The 18,254-nt window shown below is 41.4% G+C and overlaps 1 protein-coding gene across 7 annotated transcripts in view; it reads right to left on the minus strand.

Annotated features, from left to right (window-relative positions):
• Window positions 1-18,254, minus strand: part of DPYS (dihydropyrimidinase) — an 87,605-nt gene that overhangs the window by 10,584 nt on the left and 58,767 nt on the right. For all 7 annotated transcript variants that reach the window (XR_010159644.1, XR_010159643.1, XM_003311890.7 and 4 more), the window contains one exon: window positions 2,762-2,969. Coding sequence is in view for 5 of the 7 variants with exons in the window: in XM_003311890.7 (XP_003311938.5) it covers window positions 2,762-2,969 (208 nt within the window). In the remaining 2 variants the exon portion in view is untranslated. The remainder of the gene's footprint in view (window positions 1-2,761; window positions 2,970-18,254) is intronic.

Here is an 18,254-nt window from a genome sequence, read left to right on the forward strand (position 1 = left end):
AAGACTAAGGCAAAGCCAAGCATTTAAATATGGTCTATCAGGGTTCCCTGTTAGTCTAGCGCCCCTGCTGGAAGCAACTGGAACTGATGCCAAGATTGGCCCTACCTTGGATCCACTTCAGGCGTCACATAATCTATCATCCAGTTCTATTGATTTTACTACTTTATAATATCCTAAATCCACCCTCTATGTTCATCTCCTAGATTACTGCTACAGTCTCATGAATGCACCAGCTGCCATCAGTGCCTCCAACTTAGATTAATTTTTTCCTTGAGAGACTTTCCAAAACAAATGCTGAGTAACTTATCCTTCATTACTTCATTTAACTCAATGTTTATAATTTACAGCATCTATTATTACTTAAGGATAAAGTTTTTGGAATCATATAAGCAGGGTTTATGTCCTGGCTCTGCCATACACTTGCTTGTGTGACTTGGACAAATTTCTTAATTTCTTGAAGCTTCAGTTCTCTAACTTTTTTTTTTTTTTTTTTAAGACAGAGTCTCACTCTGTCACCCAGGCTGGAGTGCAGTGGTGTGATCTTGGCTCACTGCAACCTCCACCTCCCAGGTTCAAGCTATTCTCGTGCCTCAGCCTCCTAAGTAGCTGGGACTACAGGGGTGCGCTGCCACGCCCAACTAATTTTTTGTATTTTTAGTAGAGATGGGGTTTTGCCATGTTGCCTAGGCTGGTCTTGAACTACTGAGCTCAGGCAATCTGTTTGCCTCAGCCTCCCAAACTGCTAGGATTACAGGTGTGAACCACCACACCTGGCCAGTTCTCTAATTTTAAGTGAAAAAAATACCTCCCTCCCTCCCAGGGTTATTATAGTGACAGAGACCTTAGCAGTGTGTCTTGCATTCAGTAAGCACTCACTAAATGTTAGTGCTGCTGTTATTTATCACATACATCTTCAGAAACACCGAGGATCCTAGGATTCTTATAGTTACCACCTACTTGTCACCCATTAATGTTAACATTTATAAACTAACTCCCCAGAAATATTAACTGTAACCTTAAACCACCTATTTTGACTGAGCATATAAATACAGCATATAAAGAACTGCAGTTTTCTGAGAATTTAAAGCACGTGAGAAAACTTGTTTACCTAATCAAAGCCTTAGGAAGTGTTTAAAAATGGATAAATCTTGCATAATGGACTCTGAGAATCCACAAGTAAACATTTTTCATAAGACATTAAAGGAGAAACCAAAGCCTCTACAAGATCCAAATGAATTGAATCAAAAAAACAGCCAGAGAGCTCTGGAAAAGGAGAGGTACATTTGAAAAATGGAAAGAAGAGGGAGAAGCCTTAGAACTAGTCCAAGGGTGGCAAACACTACCATCTACATGGCCAGGCAAGTAATGTGTGAAGCCTTCTGGGTGAAAACCAGAAATACCTCCTAGCTAGGGGCCTGCCATCTAGCTCTGGCCCATTGGACCCATGTGGGATTGAGGACACAGGGTTGCCTCCCCGGCCCCCATATCCAGAAATCTAGATTTTTTAAATCTAAAATTCTCAAATATTTTAGTGTATTTGGTGTAGTAAAATTTTAAAACTATTTCAAACTCTGTGTGAACTAAACAAAACTTGTGTGAAAGCCCCAATATCTCTTTTATAATAACAGGGGTCTTTGATAGAGATTTGGTCATCAAAAGGGGAAAGCAAAGAGACAAAAGTGACATTTATTGACCTCCTACCAACCTGTTGCCCAGGCTGGAGTGCACTGGTATGGCTGGCTAATTATTTTTTATTTTTAAATTTTTTGTAGAGATGGGGTCTCACTCTGTTGTCCAGGCTGTTCTCAAACTCCTGGCCTCAAGTGATTCTCCCACCTCTGCCTCTCAAAGGGCTGGGATTACAGGTGTGGTGAGCTACTGCTTTGGGCCATGCGTTTCATTAAAAAAAAAACCCATTTGAGTGTCACAATTTGTTAGGAAGGAAACATTGTTGTCATTTTCCAGATGAGGGAATTGAGCCCAAGGAGGATCGAGAAACTTGCTCAAGGCCACACAGCTAGGAAATGGTGGCGAGGGCAAGAGAGAATTTAGGTCTTCTCCAGCCCAAAACTCCACTATTGCTCTGGTGGTCATAAAAACTGACCTTGCAGATCTTCAACTAATGGGAGCACATTTTTTCAAGGGGCTGCTGCTGACCTCTGAACTTCATTACACTTTTACACAGAGGTCACACCTCCCACAGTGGCTCTCAGCCAATGACTGGGCCTGGCCTGTAGCTGGGAGATCTGAGACTTGGCTCAAGGACTCCCTGACGGCCTTTTTCAGCCTCCCCTAGACTGTAGGGTGTTCCAGGATGCTCCTACCCATTTTCTCTCTTTCTTTTCTTTACTGGTTTCAGACTTAACTTGCAATCTGAGGGCTCTCCCAATCTTTTCCAGCCACCTCCTAGTTTCTTTCACAGGTGTTTCCTCTAATAAAACTCATACACCTTTATCCATCTTGGTGTCTGCCTCTTGGAGGACCCTGACTAACACAATTGCCAAAAGCCCCCACCAGATTACCCCACAATCTGGAAATCCCGAACTGACCTATCAGTCTGCAAGGGGAAATGCGTGCATCCAATAATGATCCTTTATCTAAAAACTGGCATCTCTAATCTCTCATATCAATCCTGACACCCCAGGAATACATTAAACCAAGTGTGATGTGTCAACACCACTACTACCAACAATAACCAGCCAGACATCCAGAAGCAGGAGAGAGTCCGACTTGTGGCAGTATCCCACTGTGGCACACTCACCCGGTCTCGCTGCTTTATTCGTTTGTAAATATATTCAGCAAATGGTTTTCGAGGAATAAACTTCCCATCTCCTGCCGTGACACTGAACACTCCGGCTTCATATACCACTTTGCCTCTTGAAATAGTCACAAGGGGCACCCCGTGGCAAACCATGCCCTCGAAAATGTTGAAGTTAACAGCCTGATGATGAGTTTTTGCTGAGATAGTCCTATATTTGTGAAAACAACAAAAAAGTTCTGGATCATCACCAGCTCACTTGATAAATATAAAATATTAAAAGAAAAATGACTTAGAAGAAAACTTAGCAACTCTATTAAGTCATAGCTTCATCACTGTAACAAGTAACTTTAAGAATAGAACATAACATTAACATTTCATTACAAAGTAATTACATTTTTCTGAGAGAAAAACCCAAGAGATCACTCTTTAAGGTGATTAATGAGGGTGGAGTGAGTGGAAGGAGGGCATTGTCTTTTATGTTCAGATTTTAAAATTATTTTTATTTATATGTTAACAACACATTTTTTCACTTTTAAATTATAAAATATTTTTAAACGCAGATGACTGATGAACACACTGACCCTATATCCAGCTCTATGAAATTTTAACTTTTTATAGATACAATGGGGGCTTCTTCAATACCCCTTCCCAAATCCCATGCCCGTTCCTGCCTTCCCAAAGGAAATAGCTATTTGGTAGTTATCAAATTGGACTTGGTAGTTATCAAGGAAAAGTATATATAGAATTTCTTTCATTGTCTGTAGCAAAACTAGAAATTTGAAGATAACAGAAATAATCAAATACGTTGGAATATAATCTCTTAGCATATTCTATGTCATACATTTGTCATCATTCTCAGTAGTTTATTAATACTTTTCAATCCTACATAATACGATTGATGACTTTCAGGCTGGGTATTTGAAAATGCTACATGCCTCCTTTCCTTAAATCTCATTAAATGGAAAAGAAAAAAATCTGGCAGCAGTGACTAATATGAGCATAATCTGAGTCCTTTTTTTCTTTAAAATGTTTTATTTCCATAGGCTTTTGGGGGACAGGTGGTATTTGGTTACGTGAGTAAGTTCTTTAGTGGTGATTTGTGAGATTTTGGTGCACCCATCACCCGAACAGTGTACACTGAACCCAATGTGTAGTCTTTTATCCCTCACCCCTTCCCACCCTTTCCCGCTGAGTCCCCAAAGTCCATGGTGCTATTCTTATGCCTTTGCATCCTCATAGCTTTGCTCCCACTTATGAGTGAGAACATACAATGTTTGGTTTTCCATTCCTGAGTTACTTCACTTAGAATAATAGCATACTCTAAATTCTGGTGGAAGGTTCTACAATCCCTCTCAGGAATGGATTAAAGAGATAAATTTTTTAAAAATCGTCAAGGCTGAGTGAGTCTAAGGAGGAGCAGCTCAAAGTTCCCCCAGCCTTATTTGGAAGGGCTGATGAGGAAGCCCCAGCTGCTGTGTGCTGCAGTCCTAGTAATGAGCAAGATAACACTGGCCTGTTCCTTGGTCTAACTGCTTACTTGGTTTCCAATCCCAACATGCCCAGACAGAATTCTTGACTTGTAATGCTGACCACAACCCACCCACTCAAGTTTGCTCCTCCCTTGAGTTCTCATCTCAGTAAATGACATCACCATCTATCTTTCCTCACCCCTCAACCAGCATCAAGCTTCTTTGTTCTACTTCCTCCCAGAATAAACCCCCCGCTTCTCCTCTCCCCACTCCATGGCTCCCACTGGAGTCTATACCGTCATCTCTCACCTGGACAACCCCAACACTTCTTACTGGCTTCTTTGTTTCAATTCTTACCCTCCTGCATTCCTTACCACTCTCCACAAAGCTGCTCAAATTGTCTTTTAAAAATGAAGATCAGATCATGTCACTTTCCTGCTTGAAACCCTCAGTGGCTCCAGGCTGTTACCTAAGAGCCAAATAGCTGTAAAAAACCATGGTGATGATAATAATAAAAAATAATCTGCTCCCAGTGAGAAATTGCTGCCATGGAAAACAGAAAGAGGAGCATCTAGTATGTCAGGGAGATCGTTTATAACATCTTATTTCATCTTTAGAATGCCTCTCCAATGTAGAGAGTATTTTCCACATTTTATAGGAAAAATAAATTGAGATTTAGAAAGGTTATATCACTTGCCAAAGGACATATGACCAGTTTGATGAAACTAAGATTTTTTTAATTTTAATTTTTAGTTTTTGAGACAGGGTTTTGCTCTTGTTGCCTAGGCTGGAAGTACAGTGGTGTGACCATAGCTCACTGCAATCTCTACCTCCTCAGTTCAAGCGATCCTCCCACCTCAGCCTCCCAAGTAGCTGGCACTACAGGCACGTGCCACCACACCCAGCTAATATTTATATTGTTTTTGGTAGAGACAGGGTTTAGCCATGTCACCCAGGATGGTCTCAAACTCCAAGGCTCAAGCAATCCACCCACCTTGGCTTTCCAAAGTGTTGGGATTATGGGCATGAGTCACTGCACCTGGTTGGAAACTTGGATCTTTTTATATTTTTAAAATTTACAATAAAAATGATCTTCTGGTGCACATTTCTATGAATGTTTACACATACATAGATTTGTGTTACAATCACAACAATTAAGACACAGAACAGTGATACCACTACCCTAGACTCATACTATCCCTTTGTAGTCACGCCCTCCCCCAATCCCTAACACCTGGCAACCACTGATCTATTCTTCATCACTATAGTTTTCTGTTTTCAAGACTGTCATATAAGTAGAATCATAGAGTATGTAATCTTTCAAGACTGACTTATCTAATTCCACATCAATCCTTTGAGATTCATCCAATTTGTTTTGTGTATCAATAGCTCCTTTTGTGTTGCTGCATAGTATTCCACTGTATGGACATACCGCAGTGCTATACATTCACCCACTGAAGGCCATTTGGGTTGTTTCTAAATAGTTTTTTGATGAATATGAATAGAACTGTTATAAACATTCAGGTACCTGTTTTGCATGAATATTTCTCTAATGTAAATACCCAGGAGTGAAATTGCTGGGTCATATTTTAAGTGTATGCTGCAGCAAAAAAAAAAGAGCTTTCGGTGACCTTAGGAACCAACTTACTGATATAAAGAAATGTCAAAGAATCACCAAGAAGCAGGAGGCGGGTACAAATACACAATAATTTCAAACATTAAGAAGGATGGAGGGGTATTAATCAAGTGGTAAATAATGTCACTGAAACAGGAAAATGAAGAAAATTATTTAAAGGAATACTAAGTATAGAATGAGTTATGATGAATTATGGTGATGAAAGATACAAACTCAAAGAAAATAAAGTTAGGAAACAATAGAGAGGGGCTTCAAACCTTCAGGGTGAAAAGACTTTTTATGGCCATTGTAATCTGCCAAATATTTCCATAGCCTGGGCTGCTGCATTCCTACACATAACAGTTATATTGATGGGAGGGACTCTTGGGATTGTATTACAGCATACTATATAAAGAAGATTTTTGGACTGATGCATTAGTAAGGTTGCTATATGAAGAAAGTAAAATGAATTAAAAATCTGTGCTGAAATTTATTTGAAGTACATGAATGGGAGGAAAAAAATTCTTAAGAGTTACTGAGGCTCTTAGGGAAAACATCTAACAGAAGAAATAATCTTTATACACAAATATTGTCATTACAATGTTGCCTAAACTATTTAAAAACTGAAGCATAACTATTTTCCAAAGTCTATCCTATAGAATATTAGGCATTTATGAAAGACTAGAATTAAAAATACATTGGGAAGCAAAAACCCTGACAATTATGTAATATCAATGGAAAAACCGGTGATAGAGAGTATGTACATTATGTCTACCAGAAAAATATATATGCATGTGGGCAAATACAAGAGGGAATATACAAAGTAGCTTTTTTTGTGGCTAAGAAAAGGAAGATGGCAGATTCTAGGTATCTTCAGTGTTCTTGTTATACTGTTTCCTTGATGTAAGTTGTGATCTTAAAATGAGGTTGACACAGCAAAATATCAAATCAGATTTCTTTGCCTCATACCAAAAAAAAAAAAAAAGGTCATTACGTTGACTTTCTCAGACTTGGGGTTAGCAAGAGAAAGAGGACAATTAGACAACATCTAAGAGATTCTTTATATTAAGTCATTATGTAAATGAAGTCAAATTAACACAAAATGTAAATTTGAGGCACTATCACCAGCAGCAAAAGGAATGTGCTTCCACTTTCACATTGGAAGGTGTCTGACAGGGTGTCATTCGTCACCCAACTTTTTCCTTCCAGCTGAAGCTGTAATTATCCAATCTTAGGAGCTTTCACACTTCTGAATCCTTGCACATGAAGTTATCTTTTCCATAAATGCCCTCCTCACTTCTGCCCTTCTCCCTGCCCTAAAACTCCACCCAAGAACCCTGGTCCCTAGAAGCTGACCCTGACGACATGGGGTGAAACTGAACATTTTCCTCTGTCGTTTAGCATTATCTGAAGGTATCACATTGATCTCTTGACAAGGCTCTCTTTTCCTACTTGGTACACACTTTAAGACAGAGACTAGGTTGGTTTAGCTTCAGCACATGCTAGGTGCTTTATAAACGTTTATGTGATGATCAAATTAAAAGACTGCATGATTGTCCTCCTGTTTAGTCAGGTTGGTTTAAATTCCTGCCTCCACTGTCCTCTGGGACATGACTGTGTTTTGGGAACAGAAAACTGAAGTAAATGAGAGGTAAACATCCAGCCCATTTCTGTTGGGTACCCAACATTTCTAGCATGCTGTACAGGTTGATTAGTAATGAATAAATAAGTAAAATTGTTATAACTATCATTCTTAGTGGCATCTTAGCTTATATGAAGTACTTGTTCACTAATACCTATAAATACTTGGCAATTTTAATATTACCAACTGTAATAAGCACACAGCTCAATATTATTACTCCATTTCCAAGATGATAATGCTGAAATAGTGCCGTTTCACAACTTGCCCAAGGTTCACATAGTTTAATATTGAATGAACTTGTGAGAGGCAGAAACCACTTCCAACTTTTGAGAATACTGTTATATTTGTAACCCTGCCATCAGAAAGTTTTAAAAATTGTGGTACATTTTCAATATTTAATTATAGACAGTTTTAAACATAAAAATACAATGCAATATCATCACGTGATTTCTCAGATCACTACCAAACAGTGTTTAAAATCTATGCATTTGTTGTGCAGTTTGGGAGATGTGGTCTATTATTGGAACAAACGCAAGTTCAGAGTCACACATCTTTGTAAGGACATCTGTCATTCCTTTGAACACACTTCCTCTGGGGAATTCTCCCCATGGCAGAAGCCAAAAACATGTCTTCCCAGACTTCTTTGCAGCTAGGGCCCAGGCATGTGACCTGGGCTCCTTCAAAATGATGCCCTAGTACCAGACTTTGCCTGGCAAGTTGGTGACACAGGAAGCAGCTACCACAGGAATCCATGTGGAGGGTAGAGATGGGTCAATCCTGGGTTTAGGGCCAGCTGTGACAGAAATTCTAGCAGCAGGATCTGAGCTCCACTGCAGTGAGGTGATCTGCAGTATCTGTGCCTAGGAGCAGGATCAGAGCTCTCCGATGCCCTGTGGGATGCCTGGGGCATCAGTCCTGGCTGCTCAGCCTCTCAGCTTGCTCCTCTAGCCCTCCTGGAGAGTCTATGAGCCACCCAGTATCCTTTGATACATTCCCTTTTTGTTTAACTATTTAGAGTGAATTTCTCCTCATTGCAGCTAAGAACCCTGCCTGACACAGCTTTTTCTTTCAATTCTTGCAATGTATCTATGGAACTTTTAGAAAAATCTGCTTTTGTGATAATTTGAAAAACACAAATTTGAGGCCTTTCTTGAATGTGAAGGCTGAACCCAACTGCCCTCCAGGCATTGTCCCTAAGAGAGGCCCTGGAGAGAGGTGAGTGTTTAGCACAGTATCTTAACACCCATCTAGGGCCATTGTCATATAGCACATGGGAACAGACCCATCCTTTCAAAACTCACCCTATGCCTTTATTTCACTGTAATGAAACATCCCCCAGGTTCTTGTAACTTGCCCAAAGTGGCTTCTCCTGAAGCAGCTGAGGTGCAGGTGTGAAGGCCAAAGTCAGACTCACATAACCTCCCCTGCAGAGCTGATGGGCCTCATGTCATCTGATGAGCAGGCCATGCTTTGAAGGCTGGGAGATAATCTTGGAAGAAAGCAAGAAAACAGGCCAGACATGGTGGCTCACGCCTGTAATCCCAGCACTTTGGGAAGCTGAGGCGGGCAGATCACTTGAGGTCAGGAGTTCGAGACCAGCCTGGCCAACATGGTGAAACCCTGTCTCTACTAAAAATACAAAAGTTAGCAGGGCATGGTGGTACATAGCTGTAATCCCAGCTACTCAGGAGGCTGAAGCAGGAGAATCAGTTGAACCTGGGGGGTGGAGGTTGCAGTGAGCCAAGATGGTACCACTGAAATCCAGCCTGGGCAACAGAGTGAGACTCCATCTCAAAAAAAACAAAAAACAAACAAAAAAACAAAACAAGAAAACACACATCCAGGCTCTAAGATATTCAGCCAATGGACTAATACGCTATTGTCATAGGGTGCCGTGACACTGTGAGATATTTGGAGCGGGCATCATGTATCTTTTGCAGCATATTTAAGCTTTTAAGTGGGCCCCACACACTATCCCATCCTGAGACATGCAGGAGAACAAGAACTGTGGTTTGGCCCCTTGACATCCATTCTCCCATCTTCTGGTGTCAGCACCCCAGTTTTTCTTTAAGAAACTACTTTCCTGCAGCTGCGTGCGGTTGCTCACGCCTGTAATCCCAGCACTTTGGGAGGCCGAGGTGGGTGGATCACGAGATCAGGAGATTGAGACCATCCTGGCTAACATGGTGAAACCCCATCTCTACTAAAAATACAAAAAATTAGCCAGGTGTGGTGGTGGGCACCTATAGTCCCAGGTACCTGGGAGGCTGAGGCAGGAGAATGGCGTGAACCTGGGAGGCGGAGCTTGCAGTGAGCCGAGATCGCACCACTGCACTCCAGCCTGGGAGACAGCAAGACTCCGTCTCAAAAAAAAAAAAAAAAAAGAAAGAAAGAAAGAAAGAAACTACTTTCCTGCTTTGGAGATAATCTGACAAGACCCTTAGGCATGGTTGTCTGCTTTTCCCTAACCAAGAGATGGGCAATTGCATTCTCTTTCCCAGGAATTTAGAATATTTTGCATGGTGACAAAAATAATTAAAAGTGGTTGGAGGGTACATCCCTGAGCTCAGACCAATTCCTGCTGCAAGCTGCCTGGGGTCACCCTGGGCTCCAACCATTCCAAGCTGGAGCAGGGACTGTGCCTTCCATCTGTGAGCTCCCCATGGCCTTCCCACAGAGTGTGTTTTTACTGAAGTGAGCACAGGTTAGTTACCAGGGTTTGCAACCAAAGTCCCTGACTGATAGACACCTTGTTCTCTGGAGAATAATTCCCTTAATGAAGAGCCCATGGATGTTTCTGAGGCAGAGTTCAAAAGGCCTGTGACTCAAAAAGAACCAAGAAGATATTTTCAACTAAATCTTCCTGCAGAACAGATGCAGATGTGGGGCGATGTTATCACTACATTTGTAGGCAAAAGCAAAGAGCTTCAAGATTCATTACTAAATAGTTTTCAAATTTACCAAACGCAAAGCAGCTCAAGAGAGTGGCAATTGTGAGAAATACATTCTCTCTAATGACTGATTGGACAGCTAGGATTTTGGCCTGCTCTGGCAGCAACAGGAAGGATACAGAATGATGGAATCCTGACCATCTAGGGAGTGAGGCTGAGTCCCTGGCCGCTGACTCATTAGCAGATTCACAGAAATGATGTTCTCCATGGTCACTCTGCCCCAAGGCAAAAGCTACTCTTTGTCAAGCTCACTTTAAGCCTGTATGAAAGAGGCAGATCTCGCTGCAGAGGGGTGTCAAGGTTGTCTTACTGAGTCCCAATTATACACATCTCCAAGGCAGAAGCAGATATGGAAGCAGAAGCCCTGAAAACATTAAGCTATTTTCCAACGTAGCCAATAACTTTGATACCACTCACATCACAGCTGCAGAAAAACATTCTGTCCCTTTGCAAATAGCTTTCTGTCAAAGAGCCGCGTGCTCTTACAGATGAGAAAATCACTGAAGCAGAGCCTGCAGGAGATAGCAACACCACCCATATGCATTCAGAAGGAGCATTGTGGAGAGGAAGAGAATTTCCTAGAGTAATGTGGGTCTCCCCAACCCCAGATAAATGACTTGTTTTAGGTATTCTGTTATATTCTCTCCCACTCAGGCACTTTGGCCTTGGAACAGATAGATTCTTACCAGGTTGCCATGAGAAACAAAAAAAGTTAATAGAATCATGTCAGGATTATTAGTGGCATCTTTAAAAATATACCTCATCTCTCTACATTGTGTTGTGTGATGCCTTATGTATTCAGTGTGAAACAATAATAATCATGACATCTTCCTATGAGGTAGGTATTATTATTATTATTATTATTATTATTCCCATGGGCTAGATAAGGATGATGAGGCACAGAAAGATTAATAACACTCACCCCAGTTTACACAGCTAGTAAGTTCATGTAGCTGAGATATGAATATGACGTATGAGATAAGCCTGGGCCTTTCGCTTCAGAGGTTGTGCTCTTAACCACTAGACAATACTGCCCCTCGAAAGCTTTATGGGAAGCTACCTGGAAAGCATGCGGTTGATGAAAACATTCTTAATCCACCAGAAAATAAATAGGAAGCAGCTTGTTTCATACTCCATGATGTTTCTTGGTCTGTTTTCTGTTTAGCAGTAAAGGATTTAGGATGCTATTAAGAATTCCTTAAGCCAAAATTGACCAGTCATTCTTGATGTAATCACCATAGAAGACTTTTTCTAAGTGTGTGTTCTGTCTATTTCAAACTACCTCTTCTGTCAGTTTCTTAGATGTGACAAGTTATATAAATGGGGAGCAAAGCAGCCACATCTCTGGAAATGCTAAATGGTGCTGCTTCAAGTACATTGTCATTATTAAGCAAAGTTGCCACTCACTGCACCCATCAATCTTCCACCCTCTATTGAGACTTCTACACCCGCCTCCTGCAGAAGAGAAAATGGGAATTGTTTCAGCCACGTTATTAAATCTAAATTGGACAATAACTTGGAACTCTACCGGTGCTCAGTAGATGACAAAATACTTAATGCAGGTTTATAAAAATGCTCCCCAAGCACTGACTTAAAGGAATAAAGTTCACTCTGCTATTTTGTCCTTGGAGGTATGTAATATAGGTCATGGATGGTGATGTAGATCATGGTGAGATAAATTGGATTTAGACATGAGCAAGCTGACCTTGTATGTAGGTACCATGTCCTTCACCTCCTATGCCTCACACAGTACTGAGCAAACAGAGGTATTTTATATATGTATTTGTTTATCTGTAAATAAGTTATTAGCAAATTTCTGGATTTCCACTTAGCATAAATATTCCTTGTTCTATACGGTAGTTTTTAGAAAGTGGGAAACTAAAAATAATTTAGTGTCTTTAAGGAACAGGAACTGAATGTGAATCAGCCAAGCTAGCATGATACTAGGATGTATGTCTTATGAATATTAAACAGATAAGTACTTATAGGTAAGGTATGATTATTAGCTTTTGGAAAGCTAGGCTATTAGCCTGAATACTGGTGAGAGTTAGAAATAACTTTCTGGGGTGACGTGTGGACTTGGTCTTATAATTTTATTGTCATCCTTCCCAGGAAGCTGTGTTGTCTTTGGCAAGCTGACATTGCTTGACAGACTACGAGGACAACTTGAGCAGGAAAAGATGTCAGTTTCCTATATAGAAATACACTGGGTAAAACTCACACAACATCCTTCCTGTAAGTACACAATAGGCCAGGGACTTATTGGTATGTTCAGTTCTAGCTCCATATTTTAGGAAGAAAAAGGAATTAAGAGACAGGACTAGCTGGATTTCCTAGGCCAACTAAGAATCCCTAAGCCTAGCTGGGAAGGTGATCGCATCCACCTTTAAACATGGGGCTTACAACTTAGCTCACACCCGACCAATCAGGTAGTAAAGAGAGCTCACTAAAATGCTAATTAGGCAAAAAGGAGGTAAAGAAATAGCCAATCATCTATCACCTGAGAGCACAGCGTGAGGGACAATGATCGGGATATAAACCCAAGCATTCAAGCCGGTAATGGCTACCCTCTTTGGTTCCCCTCTCTTTGCATGGGAGCTCTGTTTTCACTCTATTAAATCTTGCAACTGCACTCTCTTCTGGTCCGTGTTTGTTGCCGTCCACCACTGCTGTTTGCCACCCTCACAGACCTACTGCTGACTTCCATCTCTCCAGATCTGGCAGGGTGTCCACTGTACTCCTGATCCAGCAAGGCTCCCATTGCTGCTCCTGATCGGGTATTCCTGCACAGCTGAGTGCCCGGGTTCACCCTAATCAAGCTGAACACTAGTCACTGGGTTCCATGGTTCTCTTCCATGACCCATGGCTTCTAATAGAGCTATAACACTCACTGCATGGCCCAAGAGTCCATTCCTTGGAATCCGTGAGGCCAAGAACCGCAGGTCAGAGAACACGAGGCTTGCCACCATCTTGGAAGCAGCCTGCCACCATTTTGGAAGCAGCCTGCCACCATCTTGGGAGCTCTGGGAGCAAGGATCTCTGCCCCTGGTAACAGAATGGCTAGACTGTGAAGGGAAGACAGGAAGGAGGGCTCTCAATTTAAGGGTTGGAAAAGAGAAGCTGGATAACAGAAATGTCTGGGGGACTTCTAAACTTAACTCTTTTTTTTGAAAGGAAGAAGATGACCTATTTTCCCTCCATCCCTACTGAGGGAAATGAAAAGAGTGAGTAAGCATAAATGCTGACAGAGGAAATGTAGTTTGACACTAGAAAATAACTTCCTGACAACCAGGGAGTGAGGTATGTTAGTAAAAGAGAGAAGGAAAGTCTACAGTCAAGCCAGACAACCATGAAATCCAGAATGCTAAAGAATTGTGTGAAATCCACAAAAATGGGCTGAAGCGCTCCTTTAAAAGTCAGAGAGAACTTCAAGTTCTGCAATCCTAAGAATCAAGACCTGGCCTCCAGCTTTCCTGAGAAGGTAACAAGGCAAACAGAAACATAAGTGCCTTTGATTCTGTTCCCAAGTCACAGCTGAAGGGGCACTCAGAAACTCCAAAGCCACCACAAACATGTTCTTATAATAGGCATAACAAATATTTATGGCCTCTTTGCTCTGAGCTAGGCATTAAAGCCTTATCTTTAATCCTCACAATAAACCTATGATATCAATACTATTATTATTATTATTATCCCTATTTTATGGATGAGAACACTAAGGCTGAATGAGATTGCCTAAGACACAGTTGGCACATGGAAAAACTAGATCTTGAACTCAGATCTATGTAGTAAAAAGGGTTCCCAGCTCATTTGAACCTCAACGCAGGGTCTGTAAGCTCTTTTGGAAGTGACCTGAGACAATCAGTCAGTAACCATGCAATGCTCACTGTACTAGTACTAAGCTTATATATTTCTGCCAAGGCTAGGAAGTTTTACCTAATGCTCACTGCTCAAAACCATCAGTTGGTTTTGAATTGATGAAGCCACTTATGATCTAAGTGTTTAAGTGGAATTTGTTTAGAATCTTCTAAACTTAAATGAGTAAACAAAGTGACAGTTGTGAATAACAAAGTAACTTCATGCTTCACTGTCTGAAGACTGTGCCGTGGAAAAATAAGGCAAAAAGGCTTCCAGGCATCAAAGGCTCCTTGGTGTGAACTGGAGATCAGGATGTCCATCTGAAGAGATGACCTTGGATATTCAATGACAGGAGTCTGAAATCCTCAAATCTCTAAACCAGAGGTTGGCAAACCATGGCCCTCAGGCCAAATCTGGCCCATAGCCTGCATTGTAAATAAAGTTTTATTGAAACACAGTCACATTCATTTACATATTATTTGTTGCTGCTTTTGCACTACAACAGCAGAGTTGAGTACTAGCAACAGAGTCCATATGGCCCACAAAGCCAAAAAGAAAGTACTATGTGGCTCTTTACAAAAAGTTTGCTCTTCCCCTGCTCTGAATATCTCTAGTGGCAAAAACAAACAAACAAACAAAAAGCAACAATAACAACACAAGGCTCTGAAGAGTAATTGGAAGACCTAAAACTTGGTGTGAGAGAGCCACAAATAAGAAAAAAAAACGACAGGCAAGGACCTAAAGGGAGCAAGAACAAAAGGGATGGGGAAAAAAAAAGTAACCACTAAAAGTTGCAGTGGCAGAGGGACACGAATGACTGTCCCCACAGTGTCGGGTGTGGCCACTATCCATGAAGCATCTCTGTATTCCGAGTACTTTCAGGTACATTGCCTCATTGAATCTCTCAACAATCCACCTTTGTATTTCCATTTAACAGATGAGAAAACAGAGACTTAGAGAGCTTGAGTAACTTGTCCTGAGTCAGCAGGGCCAGAAATCAAACTTAGCAGGTTGACGCTGACCCCACTCTATTCTCCTGCCCCAGTACTCCAGCCATCAGTGTTCACCCCCCTGCTCAAAGGATGAAAGCACTATACTCTTCACTCATTCAAACAATTACCTACACTGGAATTTTAATAGTAATTATCTACTTTCCATCTGGGTGAGAACTTGGTGACAGCTAATCATCTCTTCCAGTGGTGGTGCATGCTAACATTTCATTGACACTCCTGAAATAAAGCATCTTGGAGGCTCTGTCAGAGCTAGAAGCTCAGCCTCAGGGTCCCAATTAGCAACTAAGTTGTATGGTTCAAGCTTTGGCCAATCTAAAAGGTGTCTGCTTCTAGGAAGCACAATCAGCTGGCGCTAATGTAGTCACTGTAACATCATCTCTGTCTGCCTGGAGCAGGCACAAGGCTGAGTCCAAGGCGGTGATGCTGAAAAGCTGCAGAACTGCAGACCTCGAAACTGACTCAGCTTCACCAGGGAGCACGCCTGAGGACATCCATGCTGGAGAGGGTGGAGGGGAGCAGCGCCCAGGAGGGCATGATAAGCTGCCCGCCACAGCCAGATGCTCCGGGATCTGCTGACTTGCTCGGCCAAGTTCATGGGGTGCTTAAAACTCTGGGCACTGTTGCAAAGAATTCACATATATCAACTCTCAGCCTTTGATATAGGTGTTATAATCATTCCCCTTTGACAGACAAGGGAATTGAAGCAAACCAAAGTGAAGTAACTCCCCCTGGGTTACACCGTCAATAAGTGGAGGGACAGATTACAAACCTGGGCAGTCAGGCTCCAGAGACCAAGTATGAACCCCTGTGCTGTAAATGGCCCCTCCTTGCCTGCCCTTCTAAGAGGCTGTAAGCTCTGCAGTGGTTAAAAGTCTAGATACTGCAGTCAACCAGGCCTGCTCTGAATCCCAACTCTGTCCTTTCCAGATGTGTGAACCGGGACAAATGATTTAACCTCTCTGAACCTCTGTTGTTTTCTCCTTAAAATGGTTACCTGCACTGATGATGGCATCTATACCTAGAGCTCTGGTGGAGGGTAGAAGTGACGCAGCAGCCATTTTGCACACATGATACCTGCTGACTCATCTCGTAGTGTGAGAATGTGGTCAGGTTTGCAATGCTCCACCTTCCCCCGGATCCTCCTTCACCTGCTCCAACTCCTGGGCCAGGTGTGTGAGTTTGGCCTCATGACCAAAAGCAGCCACCCACACCACATACCCAGGGCAAAGGCAAACAAGAACGGGCTCAGGTCTTCATCTTTCCCTGTGGGGCTCCAGCTCATGGTTGGGGTTCGACCTGGTCCTTGCTCTTCCCACTTCACCTCCATCTTCCCTTCCTGACCACTTGCCCTCTGGCCTGCAGGCTCCAGCATCAGACATGAAGGCAGTAGCCTTGCAGAGAGTCCAGTCCCTATGAGTGTGGAAGGTCAAGTCATACATATGGATGTGTATGTGTATATCTATGCACGTATATATGCACACATATGCATATGTATAAACACACACACACACATACACACGCACAGACATCCAAGTGGATCTACTTTTCTGATTGAACCCTGACTAATATATCCTGGCTGGGTTACTTCTGGAATAGTTTCCTGATCGTTTTGCTTCCAAAAGCATTCACCCTTGACATTTTCACTTCCTTTTCTTACATTTACTAATAGCACTTCAGTGGTTGGAAGCCATGGCCAAGGCCATCTATTATGAATACGATGCTAATAAGGAAAAGTATTCCATTGGAGCTTCCATTTACTGCATGCTATTAAACCCTATGTGAGAAGTTTTTCATACATTATTTTATTCAATCCTCATTATTTTATTTAACCCTATGGAAGCAGAGTTTTTTCATACTTATAAATGGAGCAATAGAGGCTCAGAGAAGCCAGGTAACTCACCTCACAGTGTATATGACTCAAATAAGTGCTTAACCACTGTATAGTGTCTCTCACTATAAGTGATCCATCCAGAACACAAGTCTAGAGCTAAATGCACATTTATATAAAATTTTAACCCCTCTTCTTCCAGAAATACTAAAGTACTTTAAAGGAAAACATAACAGGAGGTAGGATAATTAGGGATAAAAACAGAACAGGAAAACATTAGAAAAAAAGATGGTACCATGTACCTGTGAGTAGTGGAATTTAGGTCTACATAGGAGATTATACTCATTAGCAGAAACTTCTATACAAAACCTTTACCCAAAAATAGGCAACCAAAAAATGAATCCATTGAAGGCAAGTTGTCATGTTTTCTTTTAGGCCATGCATACAATTTATTCTCATAGGTAACAGAAAAACAACAAATGAGACATGAGAGGAGAAGAAAACAACGTTTGCCATATTTTAGGAATTGGAAACACTGCTATATTAAAAACAAAACTACAACTTAGTCTTTTATCATTGTTGAAAATCATTCTTGGATCATTAAACTCTTCTTGCCTCTGGTTTCTCTCTTAAATGAGGGAGAATAATATACTAACTAGGCTTAAAATGTTACCATAAAGAAAGTTAGGTTCTAATAAATGGGTTTCCTATGTCCAGAATCTTAAGACCACAATTCCATAGCTCTAGCCCACGAACTATACACAACCCTTTTCACTTCTGGCTTAAGACAGGAAAAAAAAAAAGTCATCTTGGTGGAAGAATGTAGAAAATCCCTACCATTCAATGGGATTATCATACACTCATTCATTTTACATGAATTTATTGATCACCTACTCCGTGCCAGGCACAGTTCTAGGTGCTGGGGATACAGCAGTGAACAAAGATAAAAATCTGAGCTCACACCCTAGTCACGCTATTTCTGCATTTGGAAGAATCTCTTTGCTATAAATATGATTCTGACATACCTTAGTGAACAAAGTCAATGTTTCAATAATAGTAACATGCTTATAGTACCTTACAGTTTATACAAAACACTTTCATGTAACTATAGCATTTA

The sequence above is a fragment of the Pan troglodytes genome, chromosome 7, assembly GCF_028858775.2.
Source record: "Pan troglodytes isolate AG18354 chromosome 7, NHGRI_mPanTro3-v2.0_pri, whole genome shotgun sequence".
Taxonomy (NCBI): Eukaryota; Metazoa; Chordata; class Mammalia; order Primates; family Hominidae; genus Pan; species Pan troglodytes.